Here is a 17,182-nt window from a genome sequence, read left to right on the forward strand (position 1 = left end):
ACCCCCACCCCACAAAAAATAGAGGTGATAACAAGGCTAATCATTAAGCAATAGAAACACTTATTTGTAACGTGGAAATGAGAAATAATAATAATAAACGGAAACCCCCCTCCAAAAAAAAAAAAAAACATGTACTGCTGTATCGCCCTTACAAAAATTTCTGGGTGTTTTATTATTATTATTATTATTATTATTATTATTATTATTATTATTATTATTATTATTATTATTATTTTCATTCCCTCTGTATTCACAGTGTTGCAAAGTAATCATCACCAATAGTCCAAAGTTGAATTGCCTGCACAGACGCCAACGGTTCTCCTCCCTCCACCCGTACACCAGAGGGCAAATCACTCTCCCTAGTATTAATACTATTCGTATTATTATTATTATTATTATTATTATTATTATTATTATTATTATTACTACGTGTACTCTTCGCGGCAAATACCAATAGTGAAGAGTTAAGACCAAATGTCGGGCAATATGTACTACTTGATACGGTGTCGAAATCACTAGAAAGCATCACTGCGGGTCCTTTACCACCACCACCAACAGCAATAGATCCATCTTCACACCGCATAATATAACGATTGCTGGCATTCTCTGGTACATTAAAGACATGAATAGAATCATCTAACGGACTCAAATAAGAAGAAGAATTCTTAGTACCAGAAGAAGAATTAACAGATGATTGTGAGGTGCAAAAAACGAAACTTTCTTCGCTTCCGATATATCGACGGTTTGTAGATTGTGGAATAGTGGAGAGATAGGCACCGAGGACAATATCTCCAGCATCACCAGCAGATATAATTAAAATAGATGGCCGTTCTGTACCTTTACTTTCTTTAATATACGCAGCACACTCATGCTGCATGGCCATGCGTGAAAATCCATGATATTCACTACTGTAAATAAGATGCCAAGAACGACTTTGAAAACGTGGTGGTAAATGTTGCTGTAGTGCGAGGAATTGAACTCCACTAAGTAATATATTTGGCTTGATGGCAAAATCGCGTTTGAGAGAAATATCTGGTTTTAAATACTCCAATGCGTCTTTTACATCAAATGTGGGTGTCATCTTATTATTGGACTCGGCGTTTTTTTTCGCGTTTGTATCACCTGAGCGAAACCCCACAAAGGGTATCAGATGAGAATAATTGGATCCCATTGCTTGATGTTTATTTTCTTTGTTTTTTTTATTATTGTTTCTTCTTTATTTTACTGCTGTGATTCTCTGTACCAGGAAATAGTAGAGAAGAAGTACGATCAGCTTGTTCAATGAGCAAATAGAAAACAAAGCAATAATAAAAAAAAAGATCACCTAATTGTACTATTTCTACTGTTATGGTTGTTGATAGTTGTTTATTGTTTGCTATCAACAGACACACGCAAACACAGCTATATATCTCTCTATCGATGTCCAGTTCTCTTCTCAGAGAAAACAAAAAAAAAGAGAAAACGGGTATTGCCATAAGAGTAACACAGCAACAAAAAAATACCGTAAGAGAATAAAAGAAAACAAAATAAATAACTTATAAACACAGAAAAAGAAGTATATATATATATATATATATATATATATATATATATATATAAAGAGAGAGACATATATACACGCATACCACGACAGCACGCGATCTGCGTTAAACCTCATCGCATCCATCTACATTCACAGCAGTCCGGGGGAGAAAATAGAAATAAAAACTAAAAATTGAATAAGAAGAAAAGAGAATGAACCATTTCTTTTAGGTGCAAATATGCTAATCATAACTCCCTTGCCGAAATGCAAGAAATATGGCTAATAATAATAATAATAATAATAATAATAATAATAATAATAATAATAATAATAATAATAATAATAATAATAATAATAATAATAACGCAAAAAAAAAATCAAAACTTACTTATAGAAGGAAAGATATGTCATTTAAACGAAAAAAGGCATCTATAGCAACACCCAGCATAAATAAGCATTTCTAGCATATTGCTAATGTCAGGTCTCATATCATTTATTCCAACAGCGGCGGAAATGCAGACATACCGCAGTCAAAAATAGTTTTTTTATTTTATTTTATAAGAATCAAAAAAAGAAATCGAGAAAAAAGAAAAATTTCTTAGTCAAACGAAAAAGAAAAAAACAAATAGACAGAGAAAGAGGACGAAAAACAAGAGGAAAACCAAAGTGAGAATTATCTTCCGATTTGTCATGTTTTCTATTTTCTCTCTTGCTTCTGTCTCTTTTTGTTTTTGTTTTTTTACAATTTTTTAATTTTTATTTCATCTTTAATTCTTTTTATCTTTTCTTTCTTTTTCTTTATTAACATCCCTTTAGCACAACCTTCTCCTCCTTACCAGCTGTCACATCTTCTCCTGTGTTTGTTTCTCTTGTTCCTGTTTCTGTTGCTGTTGGTAAAAGTTCTGCCATCTTGTGCTCTTCACTGTTAGTTCCCGTAAACTGCATATGCACAATCACGCGATCTGTAGAGAGATTACACTGAAATGTATACGACTTTCCCTCTGCAAACACCAGAGATGTTGGCAGTGGCCCATTAGAGGCATCCAACAACTGCAATGCCTGTCCCCACTGCATATCCCGCGGGAAATTATTTAATGTATCATCTGGATCCGTCGACATAATGAGATCCTCATCATCTCTGGCTTTCCAGTAATACATCATTGCATGTGCAGTTCCTGAACTGGTGGCTTTTAAATGAATTTCCTGCGTTAGGGGCAAATCCCGTCGTTGCGTGGTGGCAAAGTCAATGGAGAAGAGTTCGATTGGTTCACTCAATCGACGGAATGGCACACTGCTGAGACGAAACCCGTATTGTTTGGCAAACACCACACTAACGGTATCCTGCAATGCAGTCATGTGTGAGAGATCGAGATCTTTCCAGCCAGACACCGCACAGACGTCCCGCAGTGTTTCACACTCAATCGGAACGGCGTATTGTGTACCAAACTGCGGTATAATTTTCGTATTTGGCTTTAACAACCGCTCCCGCACATCCACAATGTAATCCAACGCGGATTCCCCCAACAACATCGTACCAAATATCTCCGATACCATTACATCCGGCGGCTCGGGTAAATGCCGGAGTGTTAATTCCGTACTTAACATGTGTAGAACTTTTACTTTGTGCTCCATCCCGTTTGCCCGCACATTTGCCCGCGCCAGTCGTGCCATCTCCGCGCTTCCCTCCACAGCCACCACCCACTTTGCCCCGCAACGGGCGGCTAATAGTGACAAGAGACCCGAACCCGCCCCAATCTCCAACACACCCGTTTCTGGAGTCACATGTCGACGTAAAAGAGATTCGTAAAAGGCATTACGTGGGCCGTCGTTCATCATGGCGAAGTGAAAGTCATTCACCGCCTCCACCAGCGAACACGGGGCGTGGCGTAGACGGGCGGGAACAGGAATGCGGGGATCCACACGATGGACAAAGGCATCCGCACGGCGTGTTTGATCATGGGGATAATAATTATTATTATTACTATTATTGTTATTTTTGTGTGCGGCTGGAACAGCTAAAGGGGCAGAGGCACCGGGTGGAATAAATCCAATTAATTTTTGGGCGGCACGACCATCCGGTTCGGTGGAAACACGTTTGTTATTATGATTATTGTTATTTTTCTTTTGAACAGCATTCGTTTGACTCGTGGATCCCCTTCCATGCTTTTTCGTTTGTTGTTTTTGCTGGTTGTCTGTCTTGGGTGGCATTTTTTTTTCTTTGTCGACTTATTTTCTTTTATCTTATTATGATTTCTTTATTTCTTTCTTACCAGTGGATGTTAAGTTTCTTTTTTTTTTTTTTACCTTCTTGGTTTTCCGCCTTGTAATAAATAAATAAAATATATATATATATATATATATATATATATATTTTTATATATGCGTGTATGTTGTTTCTGCGTCTTCACTCCTATAATGTAGCTTACAGTAAAGCAGTCCCCACAGAGAAAAACAGAAAAAAGAATAAAAATAAACAATATTTCTCAAGTATTGTACATCACAATAGCAACAAGAGTCAAAAAAAAAAATGAATGAACCATACATCCATCAATAATACTAACAAAATAATAATAATAATAATAATAATAATAATAATAATAATAATAATAATATCAAATGATAACATTGATAATGATAATAACAACCAGAGAATTAGAAGAAAGAATAAACGTTATTGCTACCCTTATTATTAACAGTATGTGCAGAAGAATAATCCTAGCCTTACTTCACCTATGAAAGAGAAAAGAAGAAACAAGAGAAAACAGTGTATTTTAACTCTACTACTCGTAATCCCATATCATATAAAAAATACAAACAATAAATTGAAATTGTACCAGATATTTATTTATTAAAGAATCCTCAAAACTTACTATTGACGCGCTGTTAGGAATAAAAAGAAGTAAAAATATTCCCAATAGTTAAACCCATACAAGATGTAAAAGTCAGTAAGACTCGATCATTCTAATCGCAAGCTGACAAAAAAGACAGGAAGAGAAAAACACCTGCGCATTGTCAAGAATGCCTTCCCCCATCTTTTCTGCCGAATTTCTTCATTTCTTTTTTGTTTCCCTTCATCGGTTCAACCGTAAACAAACACTCACATTTTGTTTTCAGGCCTCAACGTCTTTTTTTCTTAAAAAAAAAGACAAGCAAAGGAACAGGCAAGCAAAGCAAAGAAAAGAAAAACAGGAGCAGTACAACAAAGTGTTTTGAATTAAATCAAAGAACGAATGAAAAGAAGAAAAATATCATATTCAAGAAAATTAATCACACACAAAAAAGAGCATATATATATATATATATATATATATATATATATATATATATATATAGACATGCATATTCTACGAGAAATTCTATGATAACAGAGAAGGGATTAACATATTTATTCCATTGAATCCCCCTTATTACTATCATTGGAGATAGAACTGATAGGAGCACCATCAAATACTCCAGAAAAATAATAACAACAATGATAATAATAAATAAACAAATAAGCGAAAACAGGGGGAAAAGAATTGGAAAAAAATGCAGACGAAAACCAGAAACTGCAAAATAAACTAAAATAAAAGCAAATCAAGAAAAAAAAATCAAAGAGAGAAAGGAAAAAAAAAAACAGCATCTCACATAAATAGAGAGAGATACCTTGAGTTTGAAAAGAGATACCTACTTTTTTTCTTTAAGTAATCCTCTTTATATTGGCTTCTGTTTTTTTTTCCTTTCTTCTCCTTTAGTTGCATTTATGCGATTTGATAAGAGTAATGAAGTTACCATCCCTTTTTTTTCATATCCATTGCATTCTCCTATTCACCGGTCATATATATATATATATATATATATAATGTTCTTATGTGCGTATGCGCACATTAGACTCTATTAAATGCGATTTGCGATTTATAGTACAGATGTTCAATATACTTTCGTTTGCGTTTTTTTTTTTTCTTTTCTTTTCTTTGTCTTTTTCTTTCCTTCCATTTTCCTCTTCCCTCTCTCTCTCTCTCTCTCTCTCTCTCTCTCTCTCTCTCTATGTATATATATACAGATTGATAGATAGTTTTATCACTTTGTTTAAACTGCCATCTTCATAGCAATGGCTGGGTATGGTGCATAGTCAATCACCTCCATATCATCTTCTTCGTAATCCTCCAAAAACTCCCGTTCACGGCGAAAGACAATAAACGGAAATGCCCGCGGGACACGTTTTAACTGCTCCTCACAGGGCTCCACGTGATTCTTATACACATGCGCATCTCCTAATGTGTGTACAAGTTCGCCTGGTCGAAGTCCTGTTGTTTTGGCAATGAGAATAGTCAGTAAGGCGTAGGAGGCAATATTAAAAGGCACACCAAGTCCCATATCACACGATCGTTGATACAACATACATGATAACTCTCCATTACTTACATAGAACTGGGCGAGCATATGACATGGTGGTAATGCCATCTTTGATAAAGCAGCGGGATTCCACGCCGTTACAATCATACGTCGATCATCTGGATTTGTTTTAATCGTCTCCACCACTTGTTTAATTTGATCCACACCTTTTCCATCGTAATTCGTTTTATAATCTTTATACTCTGCCCCAAAGTGACGCCATTGAAAGCCATACACTGGGCCAAGATCCATCTCTGCATAGTCATGCAATCCACGACTGTCCAGAAACGCACGAGAACCGTTTCCATCCCAAATATGTACACCTTTATCACTTAATAATTGTGCGTATGTATCACCGCGGAGAAACCAGAGAAGTTCGGCACAAACACCTCGCCAAAATACACGTTTTGTCGTTAAAAGTGGAAGACGATTGCCACGTAGACTAAACCGCATTTGTGCACCAAAGAGCGAAAGTGTCCCCACACCGGTGCGATCCTCCTTTACATTTCCCTCACGAATAATGCGGGAAACCAAATTTAAATACTGCTCCTCTTCGAGATTGCGTGGAATGAGTTTTTCAAACGCATACTTCGTCCCTGTGGCGTGAGTGGATTGACGATCTTCTGTAATACTTTCACGTATCCACTCCACTCCAGCCGCCGCTTCTGTTCCAGGCGCGGGAATATTAAAGTGTACACTACACTTCAAATCACGCAGGTGAATAATTGTACGGTAAATTGCCTGCAATACATGCACACACGGGGCCCGCATACCCTCCGCATACACACAACCGCCGCCCACACAATAAACCGTTTCAATCTTTGATACATATTCAGGTGAGGCTAACAACTGCAGTGCCTGTTCCAAACCGCCATTCACGGCGATAATATCATTTATCGCCGCCTGTCGTAATTCCCCGTCTGGTATATCTTCTAACAATTGTTCGGTGGTCACCGTACGCGAGAGCACCACATTTAATCGGTCTTTGAGTGGACGGAACTTTGGTGGAATACTTTCCCACGTTTTACGGCCCATCACAACCGCATTGCGCTTGGCAAGTGATGGGGAAACGTTTTTACCGCGTAGTTTTGTGGTCATATCTTTAAAGAACTTCATATCTTCCGGCACATTCCATGGAATGGACTTCCCATCGCCAATACCGCCATTCTCATCAACGGCCACCACAACGGAAAAGGCACGCAGCATAAGACGTGTACTCTCCGCTGCTGTTGCAGCCATGGGAATTTTAAAAGACATTTATCTTTTTTTATTCTTTTTCCTTTGTTGTTTTTCTGTTCTTCTTTTTATTTGTTGATTTGCGTTTTTTTTTTTTTTTATATGTTTTTCTGTTTTTTTTTTTTTGTTTGTTGTTGCTCTTTTCGGGGAAAAAAAACTTTTTTTCTGTTTTTTTTCCTCTATGTGTGTCCTTGTGGCCAGCGTAGAAAATGCGTAATAACAACGGATTTGCGAATATATTGATATCAATATATTTGAAAGGCAGAGAAAATTGAGAGAAAAACAGTCTACAAGTGAGAGTTACATGAAACGTAAACAACCAAACAAAAAGAAAAATTAAAGATTATATTATATTATAAAGATAAATAGATAGATAAGTATTCCTTAGATAAATGAAGTAGGAAATAACGAAATACGAAAAAGGAAAAAAAAGAAAAACGCGCAACGAAATATATTTTCCTTGTCACCTTTTCCTAAATTCCGCTTTCTCACTTTCATTTATTAAGTAAATAATTAACGAACCATTGAATTCACAACATATTTTCAATCTTTTTTTTTATTTCTTCGTTTTCTTTTCGCCCCTCTGTCGCCCCTTTTTCGCAAAATAGATGTCCACATATCCATTATCCATACATATATATTACACGTTCATTATTAACGAGAAATAATAATAAAAAACAGATAAAGCGAAGAGAGAAAGTAAACACACACACACACAGAATATATATATATATATTAATATCCCTCCACATCTGCATCAGAGAGTGATGCCAGTGCACATTCCATACGTGACCACTGTTGTCGTCTATCCATCAACAATGCCAAAGGCAGTCGTAGGGACATGGCAATCGCAATAAGATGGGCGTCAGGCCGCAAAAGCATTCCAGATGAGAGTTTACGCGCCATCCAACAACACAACTCCTCAAAGGAGATCACACCAGTGCGGGTTTTGTTAAGTGTGCGAAATATACGTGGGGCATGGCGTACAATTTCTGGTCTATCACGCACAAATACATCATGGGCGTATTTTGTAAAGTTGTGAAAATTCAACAGGCCGTATGTGGCAGAAATGCAGTCAAAGACACAAGTAACAAAGGCAACACTTTCACGGGCACATGGAAGAAATGGAAAAACAGTCGCCGGAACACCAAATACTTCTTCCAGTTGATTAGATCCAGCTGCTGTGAGTGTGGCGTTATAGAAGGTAATACGATGTTTAAGAATAAACTCCCGCAAATGTGTTAATTCTTCTAATATAGCTCGCATCGCTATAGTACTTTCATCACTACCATTTAATACTTCCTCTACTTTCTCTTGTAATTCCTGTTCTGTTTCATTTTCTTTCACCCCATGTATTTCATTTCGCTCGGTATCATGATATTTATTGTCTTCCGATATCTTTCCCACTCCCATAGTGTGAATCCCACTAACCCCTTCACTGTCTTCTACATCCACTCCATCTCGCCCATATTCCTTCGGTCGATGTTGACAATGATCATTATTAATATTGTTATTATTGAGATGAGGATGATCAAAAATTCCACCTTCTTTTTCTTTTTCTTGTTGCTCTTGTTCTTCTTCTCGTTTCATGCATTCCCGCAGAATAGCATTTACAGGTGTGTACACTAATGCAAATCGTGCATTTAAGGCTTTTACAAACTCCACGAGTGATCCGCGATGATGCACGAGAACTGCCTGTGCGACCACCTCATCCACCACACGTGTTTGACAAATCAACGGATCTCCCTTCGCTGCGGCCACATCAATTACGTACAACTCCGCCGCCGCCTGGCGAGAACGACGACTCATGTGCCAAACTTTAAATGGATATTTGCGTAATTTCTCAGTTGCGGAAACCTGCGGATGGGCGAGTGGGGTTCGGAGAACAACGTGGAAAAATGCTTCATGAATAGCATCGTAAATAAATTGATCTTCTCCCATAGACACACCAGTACCGGTATCACCCGTCCCACACAGTGAAGCCGTTGTTGTTGTTGTTGGTGTTGGTGTTTTATCCGTAAAATCCACAAATAATGAGGTGGAGAACATGATAGCATTCACATCAATAAGATCACCTAAAAGAGAAGTAATAGAACAGGGATCTTCCTTTATACGTAAGGAGGACGAACTTGTTACGCTAGTATCCACACCATTCCCATCATCCTGCATGATGAGTACCGTGGATGATGTTCCTGCAGTCGTATTAGTAATACTAGTTAATGTAGTCGAAGTAATAGCAGTAGTATTAGTAGTCGTAGTGGGAGTTGTGGCTCTTCTCGTTGATGTATTTGATATTCTCGTTCCTCCCATCATACTTGATGCAACAGTATGTTGTTGTTGATATTTTCGCTGTTGAGATCTGTACTGTTCAAGATAGGGAAGATAATACAACAACTCCTCCGCATATGTTGGAAAGAGACGTCTATTATCGGCATGCGCTGCAATAAGGCGTGGGATCACTGGCGGTAAATCTCGATACACACGCTGATCCGGTAATGGAATACGACACAACACTAATGATTCCTGTTTATTATACAATGATGAAAGTGCTGCAGCAGTTGCAGTTACACTTGCATCAAATGCAGATTCCATCTCTCTTGTACACATTCCATGAGAAACGGATTTCTCTTCCACTACCTGCTCTTGTTTATCCCGCTTACGTATTCGTGTCTCAATAACAAGTACGCTGTGAAAACCCGCCACATCCTCCACCTCTAATGTAAATCCACACTGCAGTTGTTCCTGTTCCGCCTGCAGTGCTGTGAGTTGTGTGTGGTATAATAACGCATCCTGCCGGTTTGCGGTGCGGAGAACGACTGTTGTTTCACTACGCACAACCCAACCAAACCAACTGAAGAGAAATCCAACAGAACGTAAAGGCGAGGAACGGTAAGAGTATACATCACGTAATGTCATCTCAACACCAATGTTCTTCGTACTATTATTATTATTATTATTATTATTGTTATTATTACTATTGTTATTACTGCGACGACGGCGTTGTTCTTGTGTGTATTTGAGCACGGCAATACATCCGGCCAATGCGGCGGCCATACTAACAACACTAGTATTCTGTCGTATTAACATCATGGCAAACATTTTTTTTCTCTTTTTTTCTTTTTATCGGGTAGAGTAAACACAAGCAGTAAGAGACCTCGCGTAGTCAATAGGGATTAAGGAGAGATTGCACTCTAATAATAGAGAGAAAGTTTGGGAGTTTGTGTGAAATGTAGTAAATCCCACTAACTTTCTCTCACTCTCTTTCTCTGCCTCTCGTTCTTTTTTTTTTTTTGTTAACGAAGTTCCACACCTAAATAAAAAAAAAAAAAGAAAAAAAACCATCTTCACTATCATCTTCTATCACGCCCACTCGACTGATATTTCTAATAACAGTTGTAATGATGTGTATGTCTATCTATCGATTAATAGATATATTAATTATTTCTCTTTTTCTCTGTGTATGTTTGCATATATATATATATACAATGTACTATGTATCTCTATCACGCTCAGACACCACAAAGAACAACACGCATGCAGTTGTAAATGTAGTGAGAGAGTCGGTTTTTTTTTCTTCTTTTCCCAAGAGCCCTTTGTGTAAATAATAAGTAATAATAAATGATAAATAGCAAATAATAATAATAATAATAATAATAATAATAATAATAATAATAATAAAAGTGGCGCCGACACTTGCTGTGGCTGCTGCGAAATAGAATAGAAGAGGTGATTAGAGAGATATGTAAATATGGATAAATATAGAGATCCCTATATATATATATATATATATATATATATATATATATATATATACGCCGAACATTCACTAACTATTTACGCCTTGTTGGCGCTCATAGTATGTCCAATCAAGTTCTGCACTAATTCTGCCGTTCTACCTTTGTTACGCACAATCTCCTTGAAGAGTAATGTATCACCGTAAGGATCTGTCGTAGTATTATTAGCATTGGTATTATTAGTCTCATCTAACTGAGATGCCGCAGCCTCACTCTTTTCTTCCCGCATTCTTTTTCGACTATTACCCTCATCTGTCTTATTTACATTCTCCTTCTTCATCCTTCCCCTCTTCTTTCCATCCCTATTATCATTATCATTCTCTTCTTTTTCTTCTTGTTTTTCCTGCTTTTGCTGCTGCTGCTGTTCCTTGCTATCCAGGAGTGTAATTTCATGTAATTTCTTAATATACTCCGAGACCCGCTCCATCTTTAGTTTCACCTGCGGGTCTATTTTCTCACTCCCGACTTTATTCCACAGCCGGTCGTGGGCGTATGTGAGCAGCACGAGGGCGTAGGCGGCCGCAATGGAGATGCGGGCCTGTTCATCCACACCGTACTTTGATACCACAACGTCCTCGTCCAGTGCAGTGAGAAGTGGAAGTAATTCAGTTTGCATACGGCGATGGGCGGCATCCATGCCTTGCATGAGGGGAATTATATCCGCATCAAACTCCATTATATATATATATATATATATATATATATATATATATATATATATATAATGTTTATTTATGGATGTGTTTGTTTTTCGTTTTTATACTTAATTTACTTGTGTGGTTATTGGAATGGATGGTGGGATATATATATATATATAGATATAGATATAGATATAGATATATATTTGTTGATTCTGTACCTCTTGTTATGTGTATATTTTCCTTTCTCTTTCCCTTCCTCTTTCTGTATTTATGTAATTATATGGGGAACAGAGAGTGAGAGATAAATAACTGCAATGGAGAGTAAACGCAACGTGTAAAGTACAGTAGCAATAGTGTCAAGATGTGGAGAGAGAGAGAGAGAGAAAAGAAGAGGAGTGAATAGAAAAATTGTATCATGGATAAACGTCAAAAGGTGTAAAGGAATAAAGCAGTGGTTAAAATTGATTGTGGTCGTTCTCAATAACAATAATAATAATGTAAGTAATAAAACATCGAATCCGTGTGGGTGGGGGGCTTTAGTACTGTGTGCAAAAAAAAAGAAAGAAATACATGCCTCTTTCCTCCTTTCCTTCTCTGTATGTTATCTGTAATCATGAGTGTTTATTTAGTAACATGATAAATAAGGCAGTATTCAGATGAATGAAAAACAAAAGGAAGCAAAAAAAATGACGTGCAATACGTGAGAGAACAATCATTTTTCTGTTTTTTTGTTTGTAATATCGCTTTTTCCATGCAATTCAATTACACATTTCTCCAACAGAAACTCTCACAACATAAACACCTTCTCATCATTGTTATTGGTACACATGCACTACGGCTAATGTATATATATATATAAACGTAAACAGTCCGATGCGAGGAAAGAAAGAAAACAACGAAATGGTATGAATGAGTTATAAAAAGAAAAAGAAAAAAAAACCCTTCCCCAAGAAGCACGGAAACAGATAGCATATGATATATATATATATATATATATATATATATATATATATATATATATATATAGTCTGGGACAGACACTCGGCAACAGAGAATGTGAGGAGACACACAGCCTTTGTTTTTCTTTCCCTTTCGAAGGACGAAATAAAAGCAAAAAAAAAAAAGAAACGAAAAACAAAGAGAAAAAAAAAGCAAAAAAAGAAAGAAATTCGCAGGAAGACATAGTAAACCAATACATAAATCTGAAAAGCAAGAAAAAAGAAAGAAGGAAAGAAAAAACAGAATGTAGTATCAATTATCATTCGAATTCATGATTCTCATAATATCACTAAGAAAACAAGAGATAATAAAAAAAGGATAGAAATCCCTTTTTGGGCTCTTATTCTCATATCCATAATCTTTCATTTTTTTTTTTCATCCCTTTCCTTTTCTTGTTATAGAGGCACAGTAATAAACACACACACAATATGGTTTGATTTTTTTTCCTCTCGTCTCGTTTGTGTGATATATGCATACACATTGGTATTCTCAGAAATGAAAACAAAGAAAGCAAAAAAAAAAATCAAAACACATTACAGAGAGAGAATGAACATCTACACTCCCTTTTTAGGAGATGCAGCATATGATGAAGCCGTGGCAGTACCACCTTCAGTGTTCTTTTCATTCCCCATAGTTTCCCCTACACCAGATGGACATTCCGCAGTTCCACCATTAAGCGTACTACTCGCAGACCTCCAGAAAAGCCAACCACGTGATGATCCTTCTTTACCCGTCACTGTTGTTGCTGTTGAGATATTCGTTGTGGTCTTTCCTGTACTTCCAGCAGCTGCTGCAGGAGGCGATGTCATATCCACTTCACATGCAGACGGTTTACTTTTTCCGGTTTCCATCGTGCTTGAATTAACGCCTCCAACATTTTGTACCTTTTTATCACTATCAAGATTAACATTAGCATTACTAGTATTACTAGTATTACTAGTATTAGTATTAGTATTACTAGTAGTAGTAGCAGTAGTAGTAGTAGTAGTAGTAGTAGTAGTAGTAGTGGTTGTGATATCGATAAGAGTACTGGTGACTAAACTGCTCTCCTGGGCATTGGCTGAGGTTTGTGTTAAACCACTTGCATTGAGTGAATCACTCCCAACTGAAGGACTTGCCCCTCCCACGGCAGATGCAACTATTTTTCTCCCAACACTCTCTTGCGGTTTACTTCCACTATTATCACTCGCAGACGTTAACCCAAGATTGAAACCCAACCACTTATTAAAAAGACCTTGTTGTTGTTGTTTTTGTTTTTCCTGTACAGTTTCCGTCCCACTGCTGTTCTGTTTACCCGCTTTCGGCTCTGCGATGAGATCCGCTGGTTGAACACGCCAGTAGAGATAAGAGTGAAACTCCTGATCCACCGCCACATCAGTGTGATCGTAATAGCCAGAGGAGGATGATGATAAGGCAGACTTTCTCTCTGCATCCATCATCTCCGCAAAAGAGGATCCTCCGCCGGTATTTCCACTAGACGCCAGTGGACGGGATTCGTCATGCGTGGCAATTTGCGATGGGGATTCGATGCCATCTAATGAAAAAACACCGGGAGACACACAAGCCATAGTTCCACTCACCACACCAAAGGAACTATCACTTCCCACATCATGACTCTCAGGTGAGGCACCGGCGGTATTCATGTTATTAGCGCCTTCTGTAGTGCGTTTATGTCGTATTTTTCGCTTGACAATAGGAGGGAAAATAACATCGACGATTCGTGCAAGATCATTATAGGTTTGTTTGACATTATGTACCTTCAATACACTGTCCGGTTCAATGATAAAAATTTTATGTTTTGGAATCCGTGTAGCGGCGTAACTCCATACATCGCTAATTCGATTACCAAAGCCAGCGTAGAATGGTTTACACTGAGGTGGAAAAGCATCCAAGACTTGTTTTAAACATGCCGTTTTAAATAAATGTGATTTTTTAGATACTTCCTGTGTAAGAGCGGTAAAGAAACGCTGCGGTGTTGTTAATACAGGTCCTTTTGGTAGTCGAGAACCATTCTGCTCAACTTTCCAGAGAAAATTACGGGTCATACTAATTTGTGATAAACTACGTGCGGTCAGGTAAACAAATTTATACCCATTCTGCTCAATCTTACTATAGAGCGAACAAATACCAGGATGAGTCCAATCACGTCCAATGAGTGGCATAAGATGACCCCAAACATCACTCTTCGTTACCGTACCATCAACATCACTCACAACAAGACGATCGCTGCTATCCCACAAGTACACATTTGCCTCTACAGCTACTTCTCCACGTAGTGAACTGTAAGTGATATACCGCACATGATTATGTCCCTCCATTAAGTTTAATCGTAGTAAGTCCGCTTCGGTGGGAATTAGCGTACTTACAAGGTACAACATACCACTATCACCACCAATGCTGCTACCACTCACACTACTGCTTCTACTGCTATCGCGATTACTACAATTGTATATGGCATCATCCGCAGTGAGTGGTTCATCGCCCGTTGCAAGAGGAACTCTCGGTGAGGAGTGCGGTCTACCAGTCATACTACAATTCGCACGAACTGGTAACAGCGTCGTAATGATAGGTGTTGCATCCGTCGTATTATTATTATTATTATTATTATTATTATTATTATTATTATTATTATTATTATTATTATCAGTATTAGTAGTATCAATGGTAGGTTCAACAAATTCAGTATCCACAGTCGCATCACTCCTACCAGTAGCAGCAGCAGCAGCAGCAGCAAAAGAAGAAGGAAGAGGAAACACACCAGAAGCGGAAACTCCCTGCGTATTCGTTAATATATTTTCTGGAAATTCAGTGGGAGATACAAACTCATCAGAGTCATATATATCTGGACCAATAGCATCTTCAAATAAATAGTGATCATCTTGTGAATCAAAGGCATCATCACTTGCCACAGAACTTGCCCCTGTAGCGATGGATCCATTATCTGTTAACGCAATTGCTTCTACAGTCATAACAGCTTTAGCTGCTCGTATGGCGGCAATAGCTTCTACTAAAGGTTCTTTATTTTTATCGGATAATACATCTTTTTCTTCATCGTTCACTTTATCATCGTTTGCCGTTGGTGATTTTAATTGAAAGGCAGGAAAAGAAACGTGCTCTTCTTCATGCTTTCCACCACACCTAACAGGCACAGCAGCAACAGCGGCATCAGCAGCAACAGGATTTACATTCAATTGACTTAGTGTAAGTTTTAACTCTTTCGTCTGTTCTTGTAGTTTAGCTAATTGAGATGCATATTCATCTTTCGTTTCTTCTAAAGATGGTGCATTTTCTACATGAGGTTTATCTGCGTTACCATCTTTCTTTTCCCCCTGATGTTCTTGAACCTGTTTAATCAGGACATCAAGATCACTAATAAGTTGTAATAAAGTTTGATTGGGTATAGAAGATTTTATTAAAGAATTACGTTTACGATGTCCCTCACGTCCTTCTTTTACAGTACTTTCTTTTACCGTATGACTCTCATCACCCACGATTACAGCAACCCCATCTCTCATATTCACACCCGTTGTTGTTTCTGTTTTATTTCCCTCTTTTTTATGAATTTCCATCCCTTTTAGGGACTGTAGAAGTCTTAATTGTGGTTCTTGGAAAGTTACTACCCTGTCTCCCCTCGTAGTATTAGTAGTAGTAGTAGTAGTAGTATTAGCTGTTGTTGTTGTTGTTGCTGTATTATTCTTAATGCTGTTAGGATTACCAGTATTGCTATTCGTATAGACATCATCCTCATCGTTGATCGTTATTATAATAGGAGATTCCGGTCTCCCATTATCACACTCGGATCGGCGAGTGAGTTTAAGCCAGAACGCCTTCCCATCAGGGCCCATCTTCATTACCGCCGATGTCTGCACCCCATTCACCTCCACATGCACCACCTTATCACTCGGGCTTAACACCTTTACTTTACCAAAGCGAACGTTAAACGGCGTGCTGTACAAACGTCCACTAGGGTGGCGTACGACGATAACGTCGTTGGCATTGCTCGTCATGTCGAGATTGTTGGGATTGAGGAACCCGCCAATGCTGGAGATCATGTCGTCTGTAGGGAAGGGAAAGGGGTGTAGACCTACCAGCAGTAGCAGCTAGTGCAATTACAACCAGAATAAAAAATGGTAGAACCAGCGTGATGAGGTGAATATAATATATATATATATATATATATAATTCCCTTTTCTTTGTTTATTTTTTTTTCTTTTTCGCTATCTATCTTCACTGACTTTTTCCTTTTCTTTTTGGAGAGAAAGAGTAAGAGCAGAAGGGAGGCTCCTTCTCCTTGGTTGACTGTATGAGAGTAGAAATAAGAAAAAGAGAGAAAGAAAAAAGGAAAAAGAAATTTCATATACAAGTTAAAACGTGCTACTATATACTAAATCTTTTTTATTTATTTTAAACAAGGTTTATTTCCAAAAAAATTTTCTCTTACTGTTATTCTGTCGGAATGGAAAGGATATGTGTGTCACAGAACATAGACATAAGAATAATCGCACATAAATGGATATATATATATATATATATATATATATATATATATATATAAAGCACATGAATTAGAATAATATCGATAAGGAATCCTCTTCATACTATATATATATATATAT

General features: G+C 37.6%; 6 protein-coding genes across 6 annotated transcripts; all 6 read right to left on the minus strand.

Moving 5' to 3' along the window:
* Positions 1 to 250: 250 nt before the first annotated feature.
* On the minus strand, positions 251 to 1,171 carry LSM04_005529 (TLDc domain; the record flags this gene model as incomplete). Its single annotated transcript, XM_067331105.1, has 1 exon — positions 251 to 1,171. One exon carries the CDS (start codon positions 1,169 to 1,171, stop codon positions 251 to 253), a length of 921 nt encoding a protein of 306 aa, XP_067189084.1.
* Positions 1,172 to 2,323: 1,152 nt separating this feature from the next.
* LSM04_004263 (uncharacterized protein) lies at positions 2,324 to 3,730 on the minus strand (the record flags this gene model as incomplete). Its single annotated transcript, XM_067331106.1, has 1 exon — positions 2,324 to 3,730. One exon carries the CDS (start codon positions 3,728 to 3,730, stop codon positions 2,324 to 2,326), a length of 1,407 nt encoding a protein of 468 aa, XP_067189057.1.
* Positions 3,731 to 5,590: 1,860 nt separating this feature from the next.
* LSM04_006389 (Thymidylate synthase/dCMP hydroxymethylase domain) lies at positions 5,591 to 7,153 on the minus strand (the record flags this gene model as incomplete). The annotated part of the gene is made up of 1 exon (XM_067331107.1): positions 5,591 to 7,153. One exon carries the CDS (start codon positions 7,151 to 7,153, stop codon positions 5,591 to 5,593), a length of 1,563 nt encoding a protein of 520 aa, XP_067189103.1.
* Positions 7,154 to 7,867: 714 nt separating this feature from the next.
* LSM04_009107 (uncharacterized protein) lies at positions 7,868 to 10,231 on the minus strand (the record flags this gene model as incomplete). The annotated part of the gene is made up of 1 exon (XM_067331108.1): positions 7,868 to 10,231. One exon carries the CDS (start codon positions 10,229 to 10,231, stop codon positions 7,868 to 7,870), a length of 2,364 nt encoding a protein of 787 aa, XP_067189137.1.
* Positions 10,232 to 10,966: 735 nt separating this feature from the next.
* Positions 10,967 to 11,602, minus strand: LSM04_003815 (uncharacterized protein; the record flags this gene model as incomplete). The annotated part of the gene is made up of 1 exon (XM_067331109.1): positions 10,967 to 11,602. One exon carries the CDS (start codon positions 11,600 to 11,602, stop codon positions 10,967 to 10,969), a length of 636 nt encoding a protein of 211 aa, XP_067189052.1.
* Positions 11,603 to 13,120: 1,518 nt separating this feature from the next.
* LSM04_003306 (Lipin) lies at positions 13,121 to 16,618 on the minus strand (the record flags this gene model as incomplete). The annotated part of the gene is made up of 1 exon (XM_067331110.1): positions 13,121 to 16,618. The coding sequence occupies one exon, from the start codon at positions 16,616 to 16,618 to the stop codon at positions 13,121 to 13,123; it is 3,498 nt and encodes a 1,165-aa protein (XP_067189040.1).
* Positions 16,619 to 17,182: the final 564 nt, after the last annotated feature.

This window comes from Trypanosoma melophagium (assembly GCF_022059095.1).
Source record: "Trypanosoma melophagium isolate St. Kilda chromosome Unknown ctg33segment0, whole genome shotgun sequence".
Lineage (NCBI taxonomy): Eukaryota > Euglenozoa > Kinetoplastea > Trypanosomatida > Trypanosomatidae > Trypanosoma > Trypanosoma melophagium.